Genomic DNA, 24,073 nt, shown 5'->3' with positions numbered 1-24,073 from the left:
TCTAGACCTCTATGCTGACGTCTGGCACCAACGTCACAGGCCAATATTGATTCTGGTCTAATTATACCTAGAGAGGTTTTGATTTCAAAACAGATATCTGTTTTCTGTGTCTTACAGTCACACAAGATTTAGTTCTGAGAAAAGGTCAGAGGGTTTTTAGTCATACAGCAAATGTCAAAAATATCTGTTAAATAATGGGGTTTGTTGGTTGATACTCATGAATAATTGTTGTTTTCAAACCAGTGTTGAACTTTTCATCAGGAGTTAATGTGAATATCAGTCAGCATTTATACTGGAGTGTGGCAGTATGAAGCTGTATTGTATTGATTCGTCAGCCTGTGTAAGCTGTCTTGCGTCTTTGACTTACTCTCTGCTATATATTGAAGCACCGCTCTATGCGAGTATATAAAGTATATGTTTATGTCAGCATGTGTAGTTGGAACTGTGTGTAATTGTGTGTGTGTGTGACATATGAGTGAGTGTGTGCTCCGGTAATTGAAGGGGGTGGGTGAGCTCCCCTACTAAGGGTGACACTTGTGTTGTTGACCGTCAAGAAGTCATCCTCTTTTCTTCTTATCTTTGGAATTATCTGTCCTCTCAAGGCAGTGAGCTTACATCTGTATGCTGTGAGTTTAGATGTTTTGGGGAAGCATGTTTTCTTGTTGCATCAGTGAAAACAACCAGGGGGCTGCAACCCTCCACAAGTGAGTGAGATAATGTGACGTAGTGTAGCTGCTTAATGTCAATAATGCATACAGCTATTCCTAGCATGCTGTCATCTAAACATAAATAAATCTGCGCTTTGAGAAGCACTGTTGATATGCATCCAGCATATGCATCCAGCATATCAACAGGGTTAACATTCGATTCACTGTTTTTGGTTAATGTTTTTTAACCTTAATTTATATTTAGGCTTTTTTAGGAGGGAGCTTGTTTTGAGGAAGTTTGCCTTGCAGCAGAACATTAATTTATGTTCATAATGCATGCTGCTGTTTGCCCTGAAGGTAGCTAGCATTGGGCTGACCCGTGTGCTGTAGGTTGCAGCTCTGGAGTCATTCACCGCTTTAAGCAGGAGCATGACCTGGCTGTTTTTGGTTCACGTCGCAGCAAATCGGTCGTGCTTTTTATTGCTTGGAGCATCTCATCCGAACTTCATGTGTCATAGTGTAGCTTCGGATTAAGCACTGCTGATTCGTGACCTGCTGGATGTTACCTGGCGCGGAGGCCAGCAGTTTACTCAGGGATTCATCGTTGGACATTCACTCCTGCTAGTCCTGAGATATGCAGATTGATACACATTGCCTTGAAGTCAATTGATAAAGTTGTGTGAATTATTTGGAGAACCCTATAAAGGGTTCTACCAACATTTTATCCTTAATATTTTTCTTGACACTGATCAATTTATAAAGGATTGGGTGATTTATGAACCATGAATATATTATAGCCTTCAAAAAAGCATGCCTCATTAGAAATTGATAGTTCCTTGTCTCCTGACCTCCTCCTCTGTGTGTACACCTCTCTCTATTTCTGTCTCTCCACAGTCCTGACACGCTGGCGCAGGCTTGTGAAACCGGCTCTGACGTCAGCGCTGACCTTCAGAAGCTGATTCCAGACGAGGAGGCTCTGGAGAAGAGCAGGGACAGGACCGAGGCGGGCTGGGTGATCTCCTCCCCCTCTGACCCTGGGCCAGAGCAACACCCTCACCGGATCAGACCACCCCGAAGTCTCCAGAAGTTTGAGTGTGCCACCCAACGGTAGGCAGTTCTTCTGTTCGTCTCTTGTTTTGTCACACGCTGGTGATGTGCTCACCCTTTAATGACGTAACAACGTGACCAAAAGTGTTTACTACATTTTAGGAAGATCATTTGCTAGATCATCCTCAAACATTTTGGTACAGGAATTGTGTGACTACTCTACAGTTTCATGAGTGTATCTTTATTAACAGGACCTCTTCACAGAACAAGGTGCCACTACCGAATGACAGCGGGTTGGAGGAGGATGGAGAGGTAGAGATGAAAGCATGCCTTCCTCACCTGTTGAAAAGCAATGTCGGATCCATTTTATTTTGTCTACCCCTCATATTCATTTTTTTCCTTCTCTTTTCTTTAAAATATTTCTTAATTCAGACTTTTTCTCCATTTCCCATTTTTTAGGCCTATTGAAATCTGGTCCACTTTTTCTGTACAGCAAAATACACCGTGTGTGGTGTTTAGCACGATTTCACCACGACATGAAAGGTTACTTATCATCGACTGAAATGTTTTTTAGGCGTCCACAGATGCAGTCCAGAAATGTTCTATTTCAGACCGCTGCACAGCCAATGATTCACAGAGCATCACCCAGACTCACCGCACACAGAGGTGAGAGGAACTTTTCTGCAGGAAGACTACACATCGTGACGTTTTGTGATTTCATCCATTGTTTAAAAGCAGACACTCTTTGTTCATTGGTCCTGATAAATAACATCCAAGTGGTTTAAGAATCCCTCATTTCACTTAACTGAGCTTCAAAAGTAAATAAGATGGGCCATGATAGTATTTTGGAGCTGTTTAAATGTATCACAGTTAGTATAATGTGATTCTTTAGGATGCTCCATGGTTCAGCTCATCTCTCAGCTGCAGTCGGTTGAGAAGTAGGTTGTCAGAGCCTGCTCACAGTCATGGTTTTGTTATATTTCCAGTCCAAATAACATTGCCTTGCCACAGTGGCTCACATAGAGCAGACTAGGTCGACCCAAATGTGGTATGGTGATTTTTTGTTGTGCTGCCTCCACACAGCCACAGGACAGGTCCTCTGAATTATGCCTCATTAGTGTCAGACGTGAATAAGCCTAAGCTTAATGGCTCTGCCAGATGAGCATCTGGCCTCAGAGCTGCACAAAGCGCAGGGCTGTGTTGCCTTAGAGCACATATACAGTATTGTGTATGAATACTGACAGAGATACATGTGCATTAAAATCACATGGGTTCTGAGGCAGTGTTTATTTTCACTTTCTCTTTTTAAACTAGTTATAAATACAACTTTATTTTTCAATCAATTTCTGACACAGCTTTATTTTTCAGGATGCTGTTCTGCGAAGAGTACAAAGCAGGATCCAAAACCGCTGTATCTAAGAAGGTAAACAGACTTTTGTGAAACCGCCATCTCAGAGAATATTTCCACAGGCTCCCATTAAGTGGATTCATTTTAAAATGACCCGGTTGAGAGTTTGTAGCCTTGGGCTTGCAAGCTAGAAAGATCTAATGCACATTTAAAAAAAGCATCATTGAGAAAGAGCATTAGTGTCAGTTCTCTTAAGGCTTTGGATAAAACTATAAAGTGATGTGAATGTTTGGTTTGTGCACAGACTGAGTCAAAGGGAAGATATTCAACTGTTGTAAAATCAGGGTTACCAGATTAACCCATGATGAAATAATACATTTATTAAAATACACACAGGAGGGTCAGAGAGCTGTCTGATGATAGCAAATGAGGGGGATTTCTATCCCACCTGTACCAATGAATCAATAAAAAATAAATGTGAAAGTTAGTTGATCTTGACTTTAGTTAATGAAACTCTTTGGAGAAAAAAACCTCCATCTGTGAAGAAAGTAAATAATATCTGTTAATGTGTCATTGTAACCTCCATGTGTGCCTGTACAAGTGGGTTCGCCCACGCTGGTCGTGTCAGGAAGTGGCCTTAGGGAATGATGTCTGTTTCTGTAGGAGAGAGGAGGAGGAGGAGGAGGAGGAGGAGGAGGAGGAGGAGGAGGAGGAGGAGGTGGTCGTGGTTCTCCTGACAGACACGATGATTGCAGAGGCAGAAACATCAGCCATGACGTAAGTTCTCCTTCCCCAAAGTCTTTTTATATTCACAAGTTAACACTTTTAGACTGAGGGTATCTATGACAACAGGACTGCTGATACCTCCAGCGATAGCCTTTATTTGTGTGTGTGTGTGTACCTGTGTGTGTGTGTGTATAAGCGTGCTCTTGCTTGCCTGTGGGTGTTTTGCTTCAGAAATAACAGCCCCACTCCATCCCCTCCCCACCACCTCCTCTCAGTGACGCACAAAGCAGCGCTTTTTCTTATGAATGAATGGCCGAGGAGGGTGAGGAAGAAGAAGAAGCCGAGCCCTTATCTGCTGCTGCTGCTGTGGATGATACTGACAATGATGTCACAGCACCTAAATTAACAAAACAAAAAACTCTGATCCAAATCTTTATCCTTTCCACACTGCGCTCACAAGGTTTCTTTTGCAGCTCAATAACCTTATTTATTTGTTATGTGCATCACACGTACACACACACACACACACACACGGAGGCAAACAGTACGTGACTCCCTGCAGCTCCATCAAATGCACTCCCATGCACTCCCTTCTGACAACGTTGCCGTGGAAACGCCTCGTCACATACAGTACCTCTCTCCTCTCCTGCGCACACACCCACAACGCACGCACCGACAGGAGCGGTATTCCCACCACCCCGCCTTCTCTCCCGCATGTTGAATAATTCATGTGGAGGCAGCTCAGCAGCAGAAGTGCTGGGAATGCTCCGGTCGGGAGGAACGCCATGTGGACGTAAGGGATTTTCTTTGAGGACAATACACTCCTCTGTCGCGGACCCACACACATGGGGGTGATCTGAGAATCACAGCGATACTGCTAATAGAATAACTGCGTGATGATCATCAGGGATCCCACGTTGTTTGCCGATATCAGAGGAAAGTCAGAAGAGGAATGTGCTGGTTGTGATGACCATTGCTTTCTGCTTTTCTAAGGGACTGGATCAGAGATTGGATTTGCTTTCCGATAACTTTGATCCTACTTCTTCTTTCGCACTCTCAGCCGCCCACGAAAGCAGCCTGCTAAAAGAGATTTATTCACTATTATCTGACTCATTCCTTTTGTTGGGGAGGACAAGGGAAACCACTCATCTCACCTCTCCCTGCCACTCTCTTGCCAGCTACGGTCCTGCCAGAATATTTCTCTTCGTATAAAGGCGCTAAACAGTTTTACAGGACTTCTGAAGATTCCTGAGCAGCATGTGAAACGCCGAAGACTTGCTCCACGCAGACTACGACACATCTCTCTGACTTCTCCTGCCGCTGAAGCCATGTTCTGCTTCTGTTTCCAGAGTCCCTCACTCAAGATGCAAGCCCTGGAGGCTGACTTGGGACCCCCGTCTTCACCTGTAGACCCCGAAGGTCAGGATTACCCCCCTGCTCTGCAGCAGCCGCTCTCTTCTGAGGAGCAGAGCCTGGTTCTGACCCAAAAGCCGCCATCCACACCAGCTCAGGATCGGCTCGACTCTCCACAGTCTGGTAAGTCAATAGCAATGAAGTTTCAATGGTACCTTTTCTATTTTGTGTTGTCAAAGCTACAATTAACTAAACTTATCTACTTGTATCATGTAATTAGACATATTATGACCATCTCAACTCACAGTACAGTATTTCTAGCTGTCAACACAAGAGCCACACTTTATATAAACAGTACAATATACAGTGTGGACATAAGTGCTATTATTTATAGTATCTGACTCATCATCTGTTTGACGTCAAAGCATTATCCTAGATGCTGTTACTCCTTTGGTGCATGTTTAATAAAACCTTATACATCTTGACAGCAAGCTTTGAGATTCATCTGTTCCCAGAGCTGGCTGTGTCTGTACTTGATGAGTTGAGTATCGGTATATCTAGGTATGATGCCTCATCACAGCCCTGTGACATGAGGAATTTGTACATATATTCAATAATGCACTAATTTAGATTTGAATTTTTACATTTGAGTCTTGATGTCTGTTATTTCCATGTCTCTTCTGGCTAAAAGATTACAGATAAATGTTGTTTATTTAGCACAGAGATTATAATATTTAGATGTGTTCAGTTTAATTGTCAGAAAGAGAAGTCTTTATACCCCAGTAAAGATGTTGATGTTCGAAACTGAAATAAAAACAGATGTTTGACAGATGCTTGTCGTCTCTCTCTCTTACTCTCCCTACCTTACTCATTTTTTGTTTACTTCCTCCCTCCTCCCTCTCAGTTCTACTCCTCTCTTACATCTTTCTATTTGGTCCCATCAATTTTTCTATATTAAGCAAATATAACTTACATTTTTAATCTGAAAGACTCCAATCTGAAAGAGTATAGGTTAACAGTAAATTGATATTGTGTCTTTCTTATTGCTGCAGGGCACAGCCCATCCCCTGATTCATCAGAGCTCAGTCCTGTCCTCTACACCAGCATGCTCTCCGAGGGGACTTCAGGAAACGACTCCCTGCCCAGCCTGCCGGGCCCTAAAACCAGCCCGCTGCTCTCTCGTTTTGTGATGAGCGACTGCCCCGTCCCCTCCCCGCGCTGCCCCAACCTCAGTGACAGCCTGCGCTACAACCTGGACCCCGACACAGCCCCTTCTCCTCCGTGCTCACAGCACATACGCATGTGAGTCAACCGTTCCCTCAAAAACGTTATTTAGGAATATGGGCTTACCGGTAGGACAGTGGCACGTTATGTTTTTGCTGTACTTCTTTAATGCCTTTTTTAGTGCTGTTCAGTGCGTGTGATGAGTCATTATATGATGGAACTGCATCCTGCTGTGTTCAGGACTCGCAGCAGTGTGCACTCAGAGCTAGACGGAGGCTCTGTGTCCGTCTCGTCGCTCAACAGACACATCCACACCCTGAAGAAGAGGATCAGGCGCTTTGAGGAGCGCTTTGAACAGGAGAAGCACTATAAGGTGAGGGGAGGAATGCTCCGTCAGCGGTGTCATGATCTGATTGGAGTTTATTTCCATAGAGTGTGAGTCTCAAAGCTCTCACAGCACCATGGGGAGGATCATTATTAGTATTATAATTGTGTGTGTGTATTTCTGTGCGTGAATTACTTATTTTAAGTTCTCAAATGATACTGTGGCTTCTAATAATCACCTTTATTAAAGAGGGAATTACTCCCTCTGCTGGTACATTGGAAAAATGTAAAAAAAGGTTATGATTTGTTGTCTTTATTAACTGGTTGCTGCTGTTGGTGCAATTATAATTAGCCCAGACCAGGGGATAAAGTAGAGTGAAGAGTTCTTGGTACTTGATGCAGGAGACCCTGTTCTGTCTCTGAGTTTAAATAGTTTCCTTCTTTTATTTTAGCCTGCCCACAACGACAAGACGGCACATCCAGAGGTGGCCAGACTGATGAAGGAGCTCATCAAGAGTCGCAAGCAGCTTAAAGGTCAGTTTTCATAACCATAAACACACACGCACACACATGAATTAATGATGAAGGAAATCGATTCAAGTGGTTCTCAACCAAGGGATGTCTCTTGAGTATATGATAATGGCATTTTTAATTGGTAGAAGAAGAAGAATAAAGATATGGAAATATTTGAGATCCTAACCTCTTCAGACCTCAAACAGTTATATACCACACATAGAGGTTAAGATGGACTCGCTCAGAAATCTGAAATGTGACAAGGGCCTTAATAGACACTGATTTTTTGTAAGGCAACACAAAACTAAAATGTTGGCAAGCACTTATTTCCACAATATTACATTGTCATTGTGTAAGATTATTTTGTGGATTTAACATAAAGCTACAGCTGGAAAAATAAATCAGTTTGACTAGAAGTTCAAATAAGCCTCAAACATTTTAACTATATTTGTTATTTCTGAACTCTCGTCCTCTTCCAGAGCTGAAGCTGACACAATCAGAAGGAGGGGGAGTGAAAAGTCAGGGAGACATCAACCCTTCATCTGAAACACGCAGGACCAACGCAGACCAGAGGGAGGCAGCACCAACAGGGACTGAGCTGCAGCAGCTAAACAACAACAGCAACATCAAAGCTAATGTGGAGGAAACGGTCAATACTATATCCAACAGACTGAAGGAGAGACGCCGAGAGCTGGGCCTGCCTGACAGCGTGAAGGTGGGCATTGCAGAAACATTTTCACTGAACACACTATTTGTTCTATAGGTTTGGTGATCTCATTGTAGGTGTTCCTGACCCTGGATTTATGTATTAATCTGTGGCTGTTCATGCAGGAGATGTCCCATTTCCAGATGACTCTGGAGAAGACCAGCCTGCAGAAGTGTTTGCTGCACTTTGAGAGTCTGCATGGACGGCCGGTAAGACCAGCCTGGATGACTTCCCTACATGTTTATGTATTTTTTTTACTTGCTGGCTCCACTTTGGTACTGTTGCTCATTAATTAATTGCTTTCTCTATTATTGTTCTTCTTCAGAGCACCAGGCAAGAGCGGACTCTGATGAAACCTTTCTATGACCGGTACCGTCTTGTGAAGCAGCTGCTGCTCTCCTCTGCTGCTACCACAGTCATAACAACCATTGTGAGTTTACTTTTAATACTGAACAAAAGAAAACACAATGGAAATACCCAAACCATCTTTATTTCCCCTATGTCTACGGTATTAAAGTGTATTTTAGTCACTTCGGATAAAAGCATCAGCTAAATAAATTGTAATATATATACATCTGGCTCAAAGAAGAGTGTCACTGTGCTGCTCTCTAGTGGACAGATATGAGAGCTGCACCAATCTGTTGTCAGACCTCAGTTCATTTAGCTAAAAACAATAAAGGCAAGACGGATAAAGCTGGAATCTTACAGTTTATAACCAGGTGCTAAATTAAATAGGAACAAGCTATTTTATGAGTAAACGCTTGTCCAGCATTGGCACCCACCCGTTCCTGTGTCCACAACGACGGCATAATGATCCCTCTTTGCATGTGTTCACGCAGGAGGAAGAGGAGGGCTCTGATGAAGATCATCCCAAACAGCGTAGTCCCAGGCTGCAGCCCCTGCGACTGAAATCCCCCCGTTGTGTGTCTTCAGATGAATCGCTGCATCTCCCTTCTTCAGAAACGTCTGAAACACCTCTCGTGTCGCCTCTGGAGGAGGTGAAGTGTTTCCAGCCACAGATCGTCACCATGGCAACACTACATGAAGCTTCCAGGTACTTGTGTGTGTGTGTGTGGGGGGGGGGGGTTGTGTGTGTCTACAGCTCTATATTCAATGTGTTTTACAACTTGATTTGAATCAAATAAGTTTGTTTTAGGAATTACAGGAAGGGGTGGCATGGGATTGAAAAAAATCATCTCTCTTTGATAAAAAGATATATATATATTATTTTCATAGGAAAATGTGGAGTAGAGTAATCCAGTTTGTTTCGTACCAAATAAAGAGTTTCAAGCTTTAAATCTTGATGATTATCAGGATACGTATCGCACACTTTGACCAGATGAATCATATTGTGCCATGCCTAACCACAGGACATTTAAAAGGGAGGGTTATTTTCAAATAGCTTCTTTTTTGCTTTAAACTATGTGATGTCATCTCAACTTTAAGTGCACACATTTATAAATGATGTTTAAGGATCTAAGAAAATATTTATTCCTCTCTCACAGACCAGAATTACTGGATCACCTCAGGATGGCACGGTCAGAAAAGCACCGGCTCCACCGAGCGCTCCGAGAGTTTGAGGAGAATTTCTACACGCAGACTGGCAGGTAAAGGTCACACACACACACACACACACACACACACACACACACACACACACACACACACACACACACACACACACACACACACACACACACACACACACACACAGCACATCAAAACAACTTGGCTTTTGATTTAGATTTTTCTCTTTTAATAAACTTGAAACATTTGGATTTCAACAATGCCTTGTGAAAAACAAAGAAAGAACATCCACAAAAGAAATCCCATCGTAATGGTACGACAGTGTAATGCACACGCACGTTAATACCGCACAGAGAGCTCGGGAAAGAGACGAAGAGATAGACGTTTGCTCTGTACACGTCCTTTGTACTGTACATGTTAGTCCTCCAAAGTAAATACAGTAAGTTTTCGGTTACAATACACACTGTACAAAGCTATCTGAGTAAGGCAACATAGGGACTATCAACCAGTTATGGAAGCTGCTGCAGTTTGTTGGAAACTACTGAAGTTCTGCCTTGTGTTTGCATCTTTTTTTTCTTTCTATTTCATTAACAGGTTCTGTCAGAAGGAGGACCGGGGGCCAATGGCGGAGGAGTACTGCCAGTATAAGAACCTCAAAGCGAAGCTCCGCCTAATGGAGGCCCTGCTCAGTAAACGGGACTCAACCAAGAGCAGCTGAGTTAACTCACAGTGGGACTTTATCGGACTCAATCCTCTCTGAAAAATCAGGTTCTGAATCTTGTGGTTCTGGTCTTGTTTTATGTCATGCTGTTTTCTATTGATGCACTTTACATGAAGAAAAAATGAGGAAACTGGTGACCAACTTAATGAAAAGCAGCACGACTGCTACGCTTTTTTTAGTCCGCAAAAGATCCTTTGTCATTGTGACACATCTTATTATAAACCTGATGTAGCAAGTGTATTTAATGTAGCACTAATTTATGTCGGGCTGACGGGCTGTAACTACTTGATGTTCGTTACGTATAATATTTTAATTACGCACATTATGCCACTTTGTAACTTGCTTTTTTTTCCTCGCCAAAAAACTCTTTCAGGACTGCTTCGTTTATAGTGGAAACTGCATCTTCTTTAAAAAAGTGCTTTCTTGGCGAACAACGTGTAAGCTTAAATGCAATCAGTGAGACAATCCTGTGGTGTTTGTGCATCAGCTCTGCAACCCTACATTGTGCTATGATATGCATTCATATTTTTATAACTGCGACCATTGAATTGACATGTTCACCTTGGAAAATATGTGAACATTGGTGAAGCTTGGCATTGTAGTGCAACTTCTATCTGCTGTCAGATTAGTGTTGTAATCCCCCCCCAGCTTGTATGAAGTAAACTCCCTCTAAATGCAGTTGTTGACAACGATCAGAGCTTCTGACATTGTGCACTTCTGGTTTATATAATTTTCTATATATGAATGTATCAATAAAAATAAATATTTTTTCACATTTATTCTGCCTAACACAGTTTATGGTTCTACTTTCTTGCTTTTCACAGACTACCATTAAATCAAAGCGACTGTAGCAGAAAAGGTTGCCATGGTAGAGGTACTGACAGCTTTCATCCTCATGCTGCACAGAGCTGCATCATGCTTTTTTTTTCAGTGAAAACACATTTTAGAGGCTGCTGCATTAGTTCTGTTAAGATTCCACAGCAGTTTCACGTCTGGTTATTAATACCTTTGGTATAAAGAAAGATCACTATCGACGCTGCAGCCCTAGAAAATTGTCTTACCAGTCTGTGCCACGAGTAGAAAAAAAAAGTCTACTGAAGAATGACATTGCTTAATCGAAAAAACAGTCGAAGTAATCGCAAACATCTAAATGCTTGTCCACACAGACAGTGGACGCGGTCCTCAGGATAACAATATAACAAGGCATAAACAAAACAAGTGTTCAAAGTATTCAACAGCAAATCGAAGAGGAGCAGACCACGGTTGTTAGTACAGTTAAAGGGTTTAGTCGGTACACCAGTGTTGACTTGCAGGATGAATGGACTGTGGTGTTCCAGGTTTCTATGACTCAGTTATGCGTGATATCTTAGCTAATGTTTTAGGGAAACCTTTTTCAGATGAGGAGACAGCAGTGCAGGTGTCAGAGTGTGTTCCTTCCTCTTTTTTTTTCGTCCACTCTGGGAATGATGTTCTTTTCAGAGTACTGAGCGCTGTCAGATATGTTGCTGTGCATGTCTGGGAGCCTACTAAATCTGCTGCTTCATGCATGTGTTGGTCTGCTTCATCAGTACTTCCTGTGTGTGTTTAGAGGTCAGTCCCCTCTAGTCCTTCCTTCTCTACGCTCTGCCGTTCTTAGCGCCCCACACTGATGTTGCAGGTCTTGCAGCTGGGGTCCTTCTTGGCGTTTACCGTGGACATACTCATCAGCTGGTGCCCGCTGATCTCAGCCACCGTGCCTATTGCCAGGTCGACGGGCTCCGTGTAGATCACCTCCAGGATCACATCCTGGGCGTGGTGAAACACCAGACTTCCATCTTCTTCCTGCTTGCAGGTGAGGAAACGGTTGTTGGAGAGGTCTAGCGCAGGGAGCCTGGCCTTACAGAACTCGTCGCCCGCGGAGCCCTTTGGCGCCAGGACCAGGATGACGTAGTGGTATGCTGTGTACATGCAGTAGAAGTCTCCGAAGTACAGGTTGGTGTCGAGGTTGAAGAGCAGGTCAGCCTTCACCTCGAAGCGGTGGCGACCGTAGGGGGAGTCCTGCGGGGGCTTGCCGGTGTTGAACTCTGTGTTGCAGCTGAAGAAAACTCCCTCCAGTTTGCCACTGATGGGAGAGCCGTGGCTGCCGCTGTTGTCTTTCACCGACTGCAGCATCCGGCTCCCCTGCTCCTCCCTGGAGTTTAGAAAAAAGAAAAGGAAATTGGTTGTGAGCAAAAAGCAAACATGTAAACGGTAAAAAGCTGCACATTGTTTTGATCTGAGCTGAGCTCTCAGATGCAGCCGGTGGATCTCTAGTTTTTATATATCTGGATCTGTAATAATCTTAGCCTAGTTTTTCTGATAGAAACACAGGGAAAAGCACGAGCAAACAGAAAACAAAAGCATCTTTCAGAAAACAAAACAACACATTCAAGATTGATGAATGCTTGTGCTGTAGCTGCATGTCTTCCACCACAGAGCAAATCTGTGCGCCAATTATGAATTGTAATTGCAGTGCTATCACTTCAGAGGCTGCAATTACATCCATAATTAATGCTTTGTTATAGGTATTATGGAATTAGTCATCTCCCACCCTGCGTCACTGGAGCAGAGGCCTCATTGAGGGGTAGAGACAGTACTGCTACCGCCCACAGGATGGTGCAGTTTAACAGACACGTGGTAAACACACTGAAGCAGATGCAACAAAAGAGAGAGGGCTATCCAGATGACGTCATGTTGTAAAGCTCCAGCAACTATGTCATAACAAAGTCATAGAACAGCATGTTACAAAAATATCACAGGATAGTATAATGTCCTAAAACAGCATGCCATTAAAAATGTCATCAAAAGTTCAAGACCTTTTAAAAAGTCATATTTTTTAATGGTGTGAGTACTGAGTTCTGGGATGGATGCATTACAATGTTGTCGTTATCAATCATCTTTTATAAGCGATTCTTATCACAGCCATATGTTAACACTAAATGCCATGCCGCCGTTGCTTAAAGGTAATTTTAGCATCGCATAACATCTCAAGCCTCCATGGGTCTATAAAGCCAGCAGATGCTAAAGCTGTACATTTAAGTTGAAGTTCCAGATGTTCAAGTTATTGGAGGCATATTCAAATGGTGAATTTTGAAAAAAAGAATAAAAATAGCACAATTAAGTGTATACATTGATCGTTATGCAGCAAACTAAAAGAGGGGGAAATTAAATGAGTGTGTGCTCAGGAAAGTTAGCCGCAGATACAATGTGTTGACACAGTTTTCTGGAAATAATTCAGGAACAGACTTTGACTTAACTATTTTGGAACTACACAATTATTTAAGAAAACATTAAAACAGCGGGCTACCTGGCGTGGTCGAAGTACTCTTTATTCTGGTTCCTGTAGAAGACAGACAAAGGCAGCATCCGGCCGGCGATGACCTCCGCCTTCTCCAGCAGCTGGTTGAGGTGCACTGTGGAATAATCTTGAAAACAGACGCAACACATATCAGAGTTAAAATGAATATGCTGTCATCAGGGGGATCGGAAACCAGTGTAACATTGTTAGTGGGAAATTAGTACAAATTGAATTCTTTGATTATAAGGAGCAAGAGTGAGTGTGTGGCGTAGATAGGATGGAACATGAACTGCGCTTCTTCATCTTTATAGAGTGACTCAGCATGTCCTTTACTACAGCGTCCTTATACGCTCCACTGCGTGAGAAGGACTGCCAAATGGGTGTGGATTTATTCCAAAAGTGTATAATAAAGTTTCATTATCATAGAGATTTTTTCCCAGCAAGAGCACTCAAACACACCAACAGTTAACTACAAAATGCCCCTTTTTCATGAAACGCTCCAGAACCTTGAACGAAATTGATAAAAGGCTATTAAGAGGATTATCAAAAGCATTCCGACATATTTTTAGACCTCCCTTTTTCTTACGCAAAGCCTTACACTATTGCATCACTGTTACTACTACACAAGCTTCTCATGCTCATCATCCCTATGCAGCTAACCCCCCCATAGCATCACCTCCTCCCCACTTCTCCCCTCCCCCTCTCAAAGCCGGCAGCCAGCGATGTTGAACTTGGTGACCTCTGCATCAGAAGATATACAGCACAGCTCCCCTCCTTCCTTTAATCCTTCTTTCCCCCTCACCCTCCCCTCCTCCAGCCCCTCCATCCATCTTCCCCTCCACTCAGTGAAGATTAGCCTCCATTTAATATTCCCCCTCATATTGTGCCCCGTCCTATTCTCCTCTGTACTTCAGTTCAAACAACATCAAATGCTGCACAGATGTCACACATCTTGAAATGCACGTACTCTTGGTGCTGTAAGCCACACATTACTCACCGCCGGTGCAGAACTCCACGATCTCGCTCCATTCGGAGATGGCGTAGTCCCCGTCGGTCTGTTTCGATGCGGTCTGGACGGCCACGGTGTACTCTGTGCGTGGGCTCAGGAACCAGTGGCCCCGGACCGTCATGGGCAGGGGAACTGCTTTGGCAACCAGCTTGGTAGGAACATCCTGGAGGGAGGAATGGAAAAAAGAGGACAGGAAGAGCTCCAGTTATGGTTTCCTTTCAGTCACAAGCAAAGATTGCATGCGTTTGAACATGTTATGTAAGAGGCTGACTGCAGTTTATACTCTTTCCTTTATGTATGCTCACTTTGCTGTACACCAATCACCCCCCTTAAGCATCAATGGGCCATAGCAGCCTATTGATTGGAACAGTAGCCCCTGCCTAGCAACAGAGTCAGCCCATCCACCAACGCTGTTGCTGCTCACTAAAATCAAAATACTAACATGGGGTCGCTCGCTAGGAAGAGGAGACACACAGAAAGTGGCTGCAGGAGGAAAGGAAGAAGGAAGGAGGCTGAGGAAACAAGTCTTTACTGACGGTGCTCCGAAGGAGCTGCTGGAGGAGCTACTCTCCGACAGAAAGGGCAGTGTGAGCCATGTTCTACAGCTGACCTTTTGATTTGGTTGGTTTAATTTGTCTTTCCTTTGCAGCATGTGTGCTTTGCTCTGGAGGTTGTTGCTGAAAAAATGATTTTATTTTTCAAGGAGACTTCTATTTAGTTCAATTAAGGAGTGGAAAAAAGCTTTCCCAAATAAATAACGAAGAGACTTCTTTTCTTTTTCTTTTTTGAATTATACTGGCACATTGCCTAGTTTGTGCTGAGTGTGATTTTCTCACACATTGAATCACATAAACACAAATCCTTGACATTTGTGTTTTCCATTTCATGAAACATAGCAAATTGTGTTCATTGAGACAAAAGGCCTTTTGTTGAGCCTTCTCTCCTGCTATCTTCCAAATGGTGTTTATGAGTGCTGGTTCAAACGTTACCTTGTGTTTGAACTTGTTTGAGTTTTTGTTCTCCTTCTTGTTCAGGTCAATGAAGTAGTGTGTGATGCGCTCCTTGCTGCTTGGCTCCATGTCCCAGCAGATCTTGAAGGAGTCGCAGGTGATGTTGCTGATCTTGATGTTCTGAGGAACAGGGAGCGCCTCCATGCTGCCATCCTGGGATTTACTTCCTGTTAGGTCGGGGGAAAAAAAGAGTACGTTTGGTATAATCAATGTCAAAAAGTACAACAAGATATACCAATATACTAAAGCACTTTGCGATGGGATGACACAGGTCACAACAAACAAATCAAGCAAAAGGGTAAAGTGGGGAGCCACGTTTATGACGGTATGGCTGGTAATAAAATCTGACACACACACACACACAAATAGCTTATACTCGGACCACAGCCTATAATAAAACTTGACTACTACACATGTGTGGAGTTTAAATACTGCATCTTCAGTCACACCATCCATCCAAAGTCCAGCATCACTACTATTACAACTTATGTTTCCTATTTACTGTAGAAATACTGACAAAAAATACTTTCTGTTCTGACCTGTCATTTTTCAAATCGGTTTTGATGCTTGGCTTGTAATACGTTTTATGAGATATCTATGAGTGATCATAAATCACAATATTCAGACCGTATATACATTGTTTTTTTCTCTCCTCTGTCTTATGGTCTATAAACCCCACATACTACAGCTTTCCTCAGTACTGCCTGCGTCGCTTAATATCCTTATATGTTGCCATGGAAACACATCATCCCCTCAACACACACATCTGCTGTACATACATAGCGTTAAATATTTCAAACGCTGCTTATTGGATCTTCTCTCCTCCCAGAAGAGATGGATCCGTTTATAATCAGCAGCACAATGCAGGCGCTACAGCAGTCTGCAGGAATAACAATATAATGCTGCTTAATGTGTTGGAACTTCAGCCCTTCATTTTTCCTGGCCTAGTTGGCCTAAAAAGAAAGGCCAGTGCTGCATTGTTTTCCATAAATATAAATCCTAAATTCAATTGAGCTGCATCAATCTCATCTATTAGGTAGATTCCTGTACAAGTTACTTAACTCGTAGAAGAGGCTTACAACCCGGAGTGCACACTGAGGCCAGGGAAAATGTCAAAACAGGGTTGAATGAGAGCTTTGTAGAATTAGGATGAATATAGACTTTGCGTCACACGCGGGTACGCCCACTTGGCAGGGCAACAATGCATTTTCTGTGCACTCTCTGGGGTCTGAACATGAGAGTGAGTAAAATTCAAGAATTTGGGAGTAACGCATAAACACGGCTGGAGTCTTTGGAGAGAAACAATGGCAGAGGCAGCGGAGCATGGAACATCCATCTCCGCTCATCAGCTGCGAGAGGGCGGCATAAAAGAGTTATCCCATAATTGGACAGTGAGGACTCTCCTGTCTCGCCTCCACACAACACTCCAACAGTGAAGCATTTGTAGGTTGACTCATTTGAGGAGACGAGAAGGTAATTCCTACGCCCAATGTGTTCCTTCAAAGCCAAGCCTTTTTCACCTTATTTTCCCCCCAAGACATCACTTCTGACTGTCTGAAAATAACATTCGTAAAAGACAAATGCGTGCTCTTCACCACCAAACCAGAGTGGACCCCCGCTCACTTTAATCCCTAGTTCCTAATCAAAGCTGATTACCAACAATAAGCATCTTTAACCTAGAAAGACAGACCTCCTTTTGTTAAGCGCTTAAATCATACCATGTTTATATCTTCTGCACTTTTAAATCTAGACTCTAAACATGACTTTTCAGAGATGTCAAATCTTTGGGATTGTTTTTAGATTATATCTTTACACTCCAATAATTGACTGTATCTAAGAATGTATTATTTGGACTAACTGGAACTAGTGGCATTTAGGGGATTCCTGAGCCTGTGAAAAATGTGAAAAGGCCAGCATTTACATCCTCAGCCAAACTGCGCCATGATTGTCTTACAGACTTAACGCAGGCCCATCTACACCTCCATGCTTTGGACATCTCATCCTGCTGGTCCGCATTTAAAGCCCATCTCATTATACTTAAAGCCCACTGAGCTGATAAGTGTGACTCAGACTGAGAGGGTCAATGCAGACCCGACGGAGCAGACCTCTGCCAGAAGATGCTTCAGCAAGTCAGCATGGAGCAGATAGTGATGTCAGCACTGTAACATCCCACCTGAGACTTTCTGTTGCTGACCTGCCACAAAAACAAGAAACACACTAGGCTTGCTGTCATTCTCTGACACCTGCTTGAAGGGAAGAGGAAATGTACTCTTAAGAACTGAAATATAGCCTTGGATTTCTTTTGCAAGTTAAGTTTTAATTTAAAAATCAGTCATGATAAAAAATGAGGTCTCCGGGGCCCCCCTCCAAAAGCTGAGTAATAGAGAAGTAAAAGAGGATAAGATATTATAATTGTTATGGGAAGTTTAATCACGAGGTGTCACAGGATCAGAGAGCTATTTTGTGTCTATTCATCACAAGCATCCGTCATCAGTCATATATCAAAGATCCTAGGTTTAAAACCAAACACCAAAGAGGGAAAACCTGTTATCTCTGTGTCTGTGTTGTAACTGGAGCATAGTAACTTCCTTGTTGTTAAATGTTAATGTCAACACTGATGTTTCCCATAAAAACTCTGAAAGGAGACCCCATGCAGGTCTTTGCCCTCCCAGATTCTAGTGACTGCGCTGAGCTGATTTAGCTCCTGTTTACTCTCCTAATTAACCTGGCATTACCCAGACACAGTGGAGCATTACAAATGCAATCTGATATTGCTTACATAATACTCTTAAAGCTACACAGTCAAGCCAAAAGTGATGTTATCAGGGAAAACAAGCTCTGAAGGCTTGGGCAAAAATCTAAGAAAGTGCACAAAGTAGACAGAAACAACTATTAACTGTTTACTATGTTTTATTTCAATATAAAACAAAAGTGGCATGAACAGAGCAGATTAAAACAGCAAAACCTACAAATGGCCCGTTTTTGGCTTTTGGTGACTCTGAATAGACTCATGACTGTACTGTGTTACTGGGAGCCTTGCCTGCAGGTAAATAAATGGCTTTGCTGCACTCTGACTCCTCTGGGACTCTGATAGCACAGGATGAAAGATGGAGCAGCGAGAGCAAAGCAGAATGAAGGTCAGGCAGTAAGGGAGCCGTTTTACAATGTCGCACGGGAGGTCTAAACCCTCATTATGACTTAAATTCATACTAGGATTGTATCTCAGCTCCGTTTAGTTGAACTAGAGTGGCAACTGAAGCTAATATTAATTTTGCTGAGTCATAACTTTACCTCGAATGCCATTGGACTGTAAGGAAGATGTTGTATTATTTACAGCACAGTATTAAAATGCTGTGCATGACACGGAAGCGGTGGGGGGGTTTTGCCTCATCATCAGGGAGCGAAATGAGTGTGAGTTTTTTGAGCCCCTTACTTAGCAGATTACTCATGCTGTGCACACATGTACAGGGGGGTTCAAGATGATGACATAGCAGCGTCAGGCATGCTTGAGCATCAATACGCAGGACATAATATTTGCCCTATAGCAAAACCATCTCATTACAAGAGAATGGATGGAAAGACGCTCTGCCTTAGCAGCCTATCAAATGAACCTTATTCATTGGCCTTTTGTTCTGCATGCAGTGAAATAATCTGTGGAATAGCAATAGATGCAAAGAATCGATACAAATCCTGTTAACATGCATACGTAGGGAAATCTAATGGCTCTCTGTGGTGGGATTTTTTCCAGTCAAACCCGGCTTGATTACGTGTTAGCACTCTTTACCGGTGAGAGGAGAGGGAATTGATTTAACTTCAGGCCAACTGCATAATGTACTCTCACTGTGCTGGCTGATGATGGAAAGTGACCACTGACTGAAACTGTGGCGCACCTTCTGAAGGTCCACACTCCTTCAAATGTTCAGTCAAGGTTAATATTGACAAATGTTTCTGCAGATCTGTTGGCAGATGATGGTGGTAAGATTGTTTCTGACTGCCACTCACTTCAGACCGGCGAGTCTCTTCCTTTACACGTTTTATTGTTAGTTCTTAAATGGAACCACAGACAGAGCAGTGTAGCATACTCTAGACATCGATGTTTGCACGCCTTTGTTCCTCTCAAGGCACAGGCTAGAGTGAGAGAGCGTACACAATGCTCTGTTTATCACACTCAAACTGTGCTTCACCTTTTACACACCGATAAAACCTAGTTAAGACACTTTAATAACACAAGCTTTAGAGATAAAATGAACCTTTGGTTAGAGAATGGACCCATCAATATTCATACAAATGAGTCAACACAGATGACCTTCGGAAAGTCCCGACCTGCTTTTCCAAACTTGTCCAAGACCAGAATGAATCATCACTTCTCATTTGCATTGAATTTTAATTTCCAATACAACTGGCTCCTGTTTTATCCTTCAACTATGTTTTATTTTTGTTGCAGTGCAAAACTTGAATAGATTCTAAATGTTGAAAGAGGATTTTGACTCTGTAATCACTCTTGAGAAGGTTCAGAACTATGAGATACAGGAAAGTCAATTGCAACTAAATATGTTACGTAGCCAAAGAGTGGCTGCATAAATGATATACCTGTAACTCTTGCCAGCACAGTCATGCTACACAACTGCTCATACTGAACACTCACCAATCTAAAATGCCAGCTTACTCATACGATGCTGTACGTCATTAGGCCTGCTGTTGTATCATGTTGCATCATAATGGTTAAGAGCTGCAGAACTAAACCATTCTGTACAGTACTGGGTTCTACAGCCAAGTAGCTCTGTGAGACCGGGATTAGACATTGTGGTACTTTAAGCTACATGCTAACGTCAGCATGCTAACATGATATTTAACATCTTAGTTTTGCATGAGAGCATACTAATGTAAGATAACTGACAGCAAAGCAAAGCAATAGATGAAAGTGAATGGATCCACAAAGTATTCAAAAGCATTCCATCCTAATATAGATAGAGCATTTCATAAACCTCTCTTGAAAATTGTCAACCTCTTGGTGGCGCTAGGGAAAACGACAGGTGGTCACCAACATCTGTAGACTTCATCCTCCTGGGACTATGTATTTCCATAACAAATCTCATAGCAATCCACTCAATGCCTGTGATATTTAATTCTGAGACATTTAGTTTTACCCACTGCCTGTTCTTCAGGGGGCTGAAAAGTATATTCCTTTGTTCAAGTGACGCGGCAATTCATTCTCAGAAACAATGCCATCGTCAAGTAGTAATGGACAGGCTCGACACTGAGGGGGCTTTTCTTCAACTTGACAGTTACTGGTTGAGTTGAGGTAACGTTGATTGTTTACCATCCATCTATCTATCCATCCGTCTGTCTAACATGGGCACACACACTGCCAGACTGAGGGGGTCGCAGCAGCAGCAGCAGCAGCAGCAGTACCTCAGACAGAGAGAGTTCAGACAGTGCAGACACAGTACTTGGTTGAACAAATGGCAGCCATCCATCACGACAACTTAATTATGTCATCGTCCACAGGCACAAAGGCCATGCAAGCCATGTAGCGAGTATTTCATTACCCCCTGTAACTACGCATTTACGGTGGATATGAAATCAAAATGGAGGTATGAGTCAGCCTTGCAAAGGTTTGTGGCAATATTTAAACCAGTAAAACATCATGGAGGCACCTCTGTGTGTCCCCAGACGTCGGCACACCAGCAACGGTGTCTGTAAATTTCCCACTACTCATCACTCTTAGCAAAACATTCCCTACCCCACACTTATTCAAGTCACAACCCCGGGACTAAACCGAAGCATTAAGGCCGTGACACCCCCCTCTAACACAGGGAACACAGAAGAACAACTTGTATCCCTCTATTTCTTTGGTCCATTGAAATGCTCACACAGTCCTCAGTGTGTGTGTGTTTGTGTGTGTGTGTGTGTGTGTGTGTGTGTGTGTGTGTGTGTGAGAGAGAGAGCTTTTTCCCACAGAGATACTAGGTCTTCTGAAGCTCTTTGCCTTCCATTTGCTAGGTCAGCAAAGGCACATAAGCCTCTGATGCTGACAATTAAATATTAAAGGATTTCAGAACTAAATTTAGAAAGATGTGGATCCGAAATGAATACTGTCCTTGGGAAAAATTAAGTATTGACCATGCGGTTCCAAGAAAGCTAAAAGTGGAATATGCAGTTATCAGCATAGGGTGTGGTAGGGAATTGTTAACTGGATAATATTTCTGGAAGTCATTTTATGTCAGAAACTGTTCCATCAAAATTGAGGGGGTGGTCCAAAAAACAGGAACACTATTCTAAACATCACTTCAATTACTGAGTAACGGAGATTGAGTCCATTGCAAGGTGATTCATAAATAATTGATCTTGCCTCATCATGAAGCTCAAGTATGTTGTGCAGAGTTATGGGTGAGCAATATGGGCAGACTATAATGGCTCTAGCATGGTATTTTGTAATGACATTATGCCTTCTAAAACTGCACAAATATGAGTGTTTCAAGCACACCATCTACAGAACATGAATTATCTGAAGCAACAATTCTAGAAAGTCCTCCGTTATACTACAAAAACCAATTGTCCAGCAGAATCTGCACAGAAGGTGGACAATGTGACTGTGTTGCTCCATAAACAGAGCATGTGGGTGTCTCAAGGACACAGAGACACTATTTACACTGGGTATTTCACTTGATGAATAGGAACGTGGCTGTCTTGCTGCAAAAACCAGTAAACCTGCAGCACAGCAAGCACAACCCTGTAACAACATCCATTAGAAAATTCCAGCCCCAGCCTATATACCATTATTAAAATTACAGCTTCAGAATCAAGCCAGCAAAGCACTAAGAGGATATAAACGGTGTGCTGCTGTATTACATTATGAGGTGCAGCCCTGGCAGATGAGAAAATGAGGCGGTGTGATACAATGAACGCACTGTGGTCAGAGGCTGGGGGTCCTTTGCAGGCTTAATAAAGACACCCCATTGAATCCACCATTTCAAAACTGGTCAATCCATCAATAGATAAGAAACAAATCTAGGAAGGCAAAAAAAAATCCCAATTAAATCCATTCAGCTGTGACAAGGTGTGATCTCATTAAATGTGACTCAATCTACAATCTTAATTAAAGAGGGGTCTCTGACGATGCATCAGATGGGGAATCAGTTTGTGTGTATTGTTGTAATTGCACTGATGGGTGTGTGGATCTGCACCGCCTGTGCACACGTGGGTGCAGCCATGTTCGAGCCTCTCATTCTCTCCTGATGATGACTTGCTTTTTTCCCTCCCCACCATTAACTTCCATCAGGATTCAGCCTGCTCATGTAAAAACTGCTCATCTGTTAACACCTTACTCAACTAGCTTATATATACCTTCAAATAAGTGACAAATCATTCTTTGTTTGATGCTATTTAACCAACAAACTTTTAAATTCGAAGTCAACAATAGACTATCCAGCATGGATGCATCTGGATGATAAATTATAAATGAATAAACGCAGAGAGTTTCTCGTAAGTTAAGGATGAAATACAAGACTAGAATCATAGAAATAAGCACTTGATTGATTATGGCAACTCCCTGAGATAAAGAAGCAGCAGTTATAGGCGGGGTGGCTGGCGATCTCTGTCCATGCATGTGGTGCTGAAATAAAATTGCATGTTTAGTTAGCAGATTTGTTTTGAGCAAAGTCCCCTGTCATACGAACAAACCAAAACCTGGTTGTCACTGTAAAGACACTTAGCTATTCCACACACGCACAAGCGCACCATCGCTCCAACCGGCCCCTACTCCCTTCAAACACACAATATGGCTACATGCAACTAAAACCAATGAGCAAGCAGACTGTATGCATGCAGCGTCTGTAAAATGTAAAATATAGCCTAATGCACTGATATTATTTGCAAACACCCCAGTGAAAAGCCGTCTCCTTACCATCTCGCTCGCATAACTGTAATGCGTCCAAGCTCAAGTCCTTGATCATCCCCTCGCAGGGACTTAATGGACTGGTGATGCTGTGCGCCAAACCTGGTACCTCCATCGCTGCAGCCTGGGTGATGCTGGGATTACTGCTCGTTAAATATCGTCCACTGGACTTGCACAGCTGCAACCTTCTGTCAACTGCCGTGAAGCAAGGAGAAAAGAAAGAGAGACCGGTTTTCGTCGCTCTCTGTTCTCCTCCCGTCTCCTGGGTGGTGCGGCTAGTGGCGCGTCAGCGGAATCGTCACAGGCGCGATCAGCACAAGCCGCCAGTTCGGGTTTGCAACGTGGGCATAGCAGCTCCTGCAGAGATGCATTTGAATGTATGAGCTGCTAAGATATCAGCTTGTGCATTTATCTTTTTTAAAACGCACAGCATTAGGCAGTGCATCTGTGCCCTCGGAGCCACAAGTGTGCCCTGTGTGTTACTCCTCCGCGGGACAGTTAAACATGAATACTTGAGCGGATTAGCGCAGAGACGTTCCACAAATTCACCAGTTTCTTATGAAACCAGATTAGCCCAGTGTCCCCCCTCCAGTTTGGGTCTCCATCTAAAACCTTCCCGTTCATTCCTATTTCACGTTCAACGTCATTCCACAAAGGGTCTCTCACATGTCCTTATTTGGTGAGGTGGAGCCCTCTCGCATGAGC

General features: G+C 43.0%; 2 protein-coding genes across 2 annotated transcripts in view; one reads left to right on the top strand and one right to left on the bottom strand.

Moving 5' to 3' along the window:
* Positions 1-10,915, top strand: part of LOC134858919 (protein FAM13A-like) — a 20,497-nt gene extending 9,582 nt beyond the window's left edge. Inside the window, exons 7-22 of the mRNA XM_063875143.1 lie at positions 1,542-1,754; positions 1,946-2,006; positions 2,269-2,360; positions 3,063-3,117; position 3,387; positions 3,737-3,819; positions 5,118-5,304; positions 6,174-6,423; positions 6,586-6,718; positions 7,122-7,203; positions 7,662-7,897; positions 8,014-8,097; positions 8,214-8,318; positions 8,728-8,942; positions 9,394-9,495; positions 10,010-10,915. Coding sequence (XP_063731213.1) covers positions 1,542-1,754; positions 1,946-2,006; positions 2,269-2,360; positions 3,063-3,117; position 3,387; positions 3,737-3,819; positions 5,118-5,304; positions 6,174-6,423; positions 6,586-6,718; positions 7,122-7,203; positions 7,662-7,897; positions 8,014-8,097; positions 8,214-8,318; positions 8,728-8,942; positions 9,394-9,495; positions 10,010-10,133 — 2,023 coding nt within the window. The 3' untranslated portion in view covers positions 10,134-10,915. The remainder of the gene's footprint in view (positions 1-1,541; positions 1,755-1,945; positions 2,007-2,268; positions 2,361-3,062; positions 3,118-3,386; positions 3,388-3,736; positions 3,820-5,117; positions 5,305-6,173; positions 6,424-6,585; positions 6,719-7,121; positions 7,204-7,661; positions 7,898-8,013; positions 8,098-8,213; positions 8,319-8,727; positions 8,943-9,393; positions 9,496-10,009) is intronic.
* On the bottom strand, positions 9,628-24,073 carry LOC134858918 (phytanoyl-CoA hydroxylase-interacting protein-like). The gene is made up of 5 exons (XM_063875142.1): positions 23,378-24,073; positions 15,451-15,638; positions 14,450-14,624; positions 13,462-13,579; positions 9,628-12,306 (listed from the first exon to the last, which is right to left on the bottom strand). The coding sequence occupies exons 1-5, from the start codon at positions 23,481-23,483 to the stop codon at positions 11,769-11,771; spliced, it is 1,125 nt and encodes a 374-aa protein (XP_063731212.1). The 5' UTR covers positions 23,484-24,073; the 3' UTR covers positions 9,628-11,768.

The sequence above is a fragment of the Eleginops maclovinus genome, chromosome 22 (genome assembly GCF_036324505.1).
Source record: "Eleginops maclovinus isolate JMC-PN-2008 ecotype Puerto Natales chromosome 22, JC_Emac_rtc_rv5, whole genome shotgun sequence".
Taxonomy (NCBI): Eukaryota; Metazoa; Chordata; class Actinopteri; order Perciformes; family Eleginopidae; genus Eleginops; species Eleginops maclovinus.
This window is presented reverse-complemented; position numbering and strand designations above follow the sequence as displayed.

Coding starts and splice junctions, on each gene's coding strand:
- LOC134858918 (XM_063875142.1), bottom strand. CDS start 23,483: ATGGAGGTACCAGGTTTGGCGCACAGCATCACCAGTCCATTAAGTCCC. Junction 14,625..15,450: donor CAAACAAGTTCAAACACAAG/GTAACGTTTGAA, acceptor TCCTCCCTCCAG/GATGTTCCTACCAAGCTGGT. Junction 12,307..13,461: donor GAGTACTTCGACCACGCCAG/GTAGCCCGCTGT, acceptor TCTAAACTCCAG/GGAGGAGCAGGGGAGCCGGA.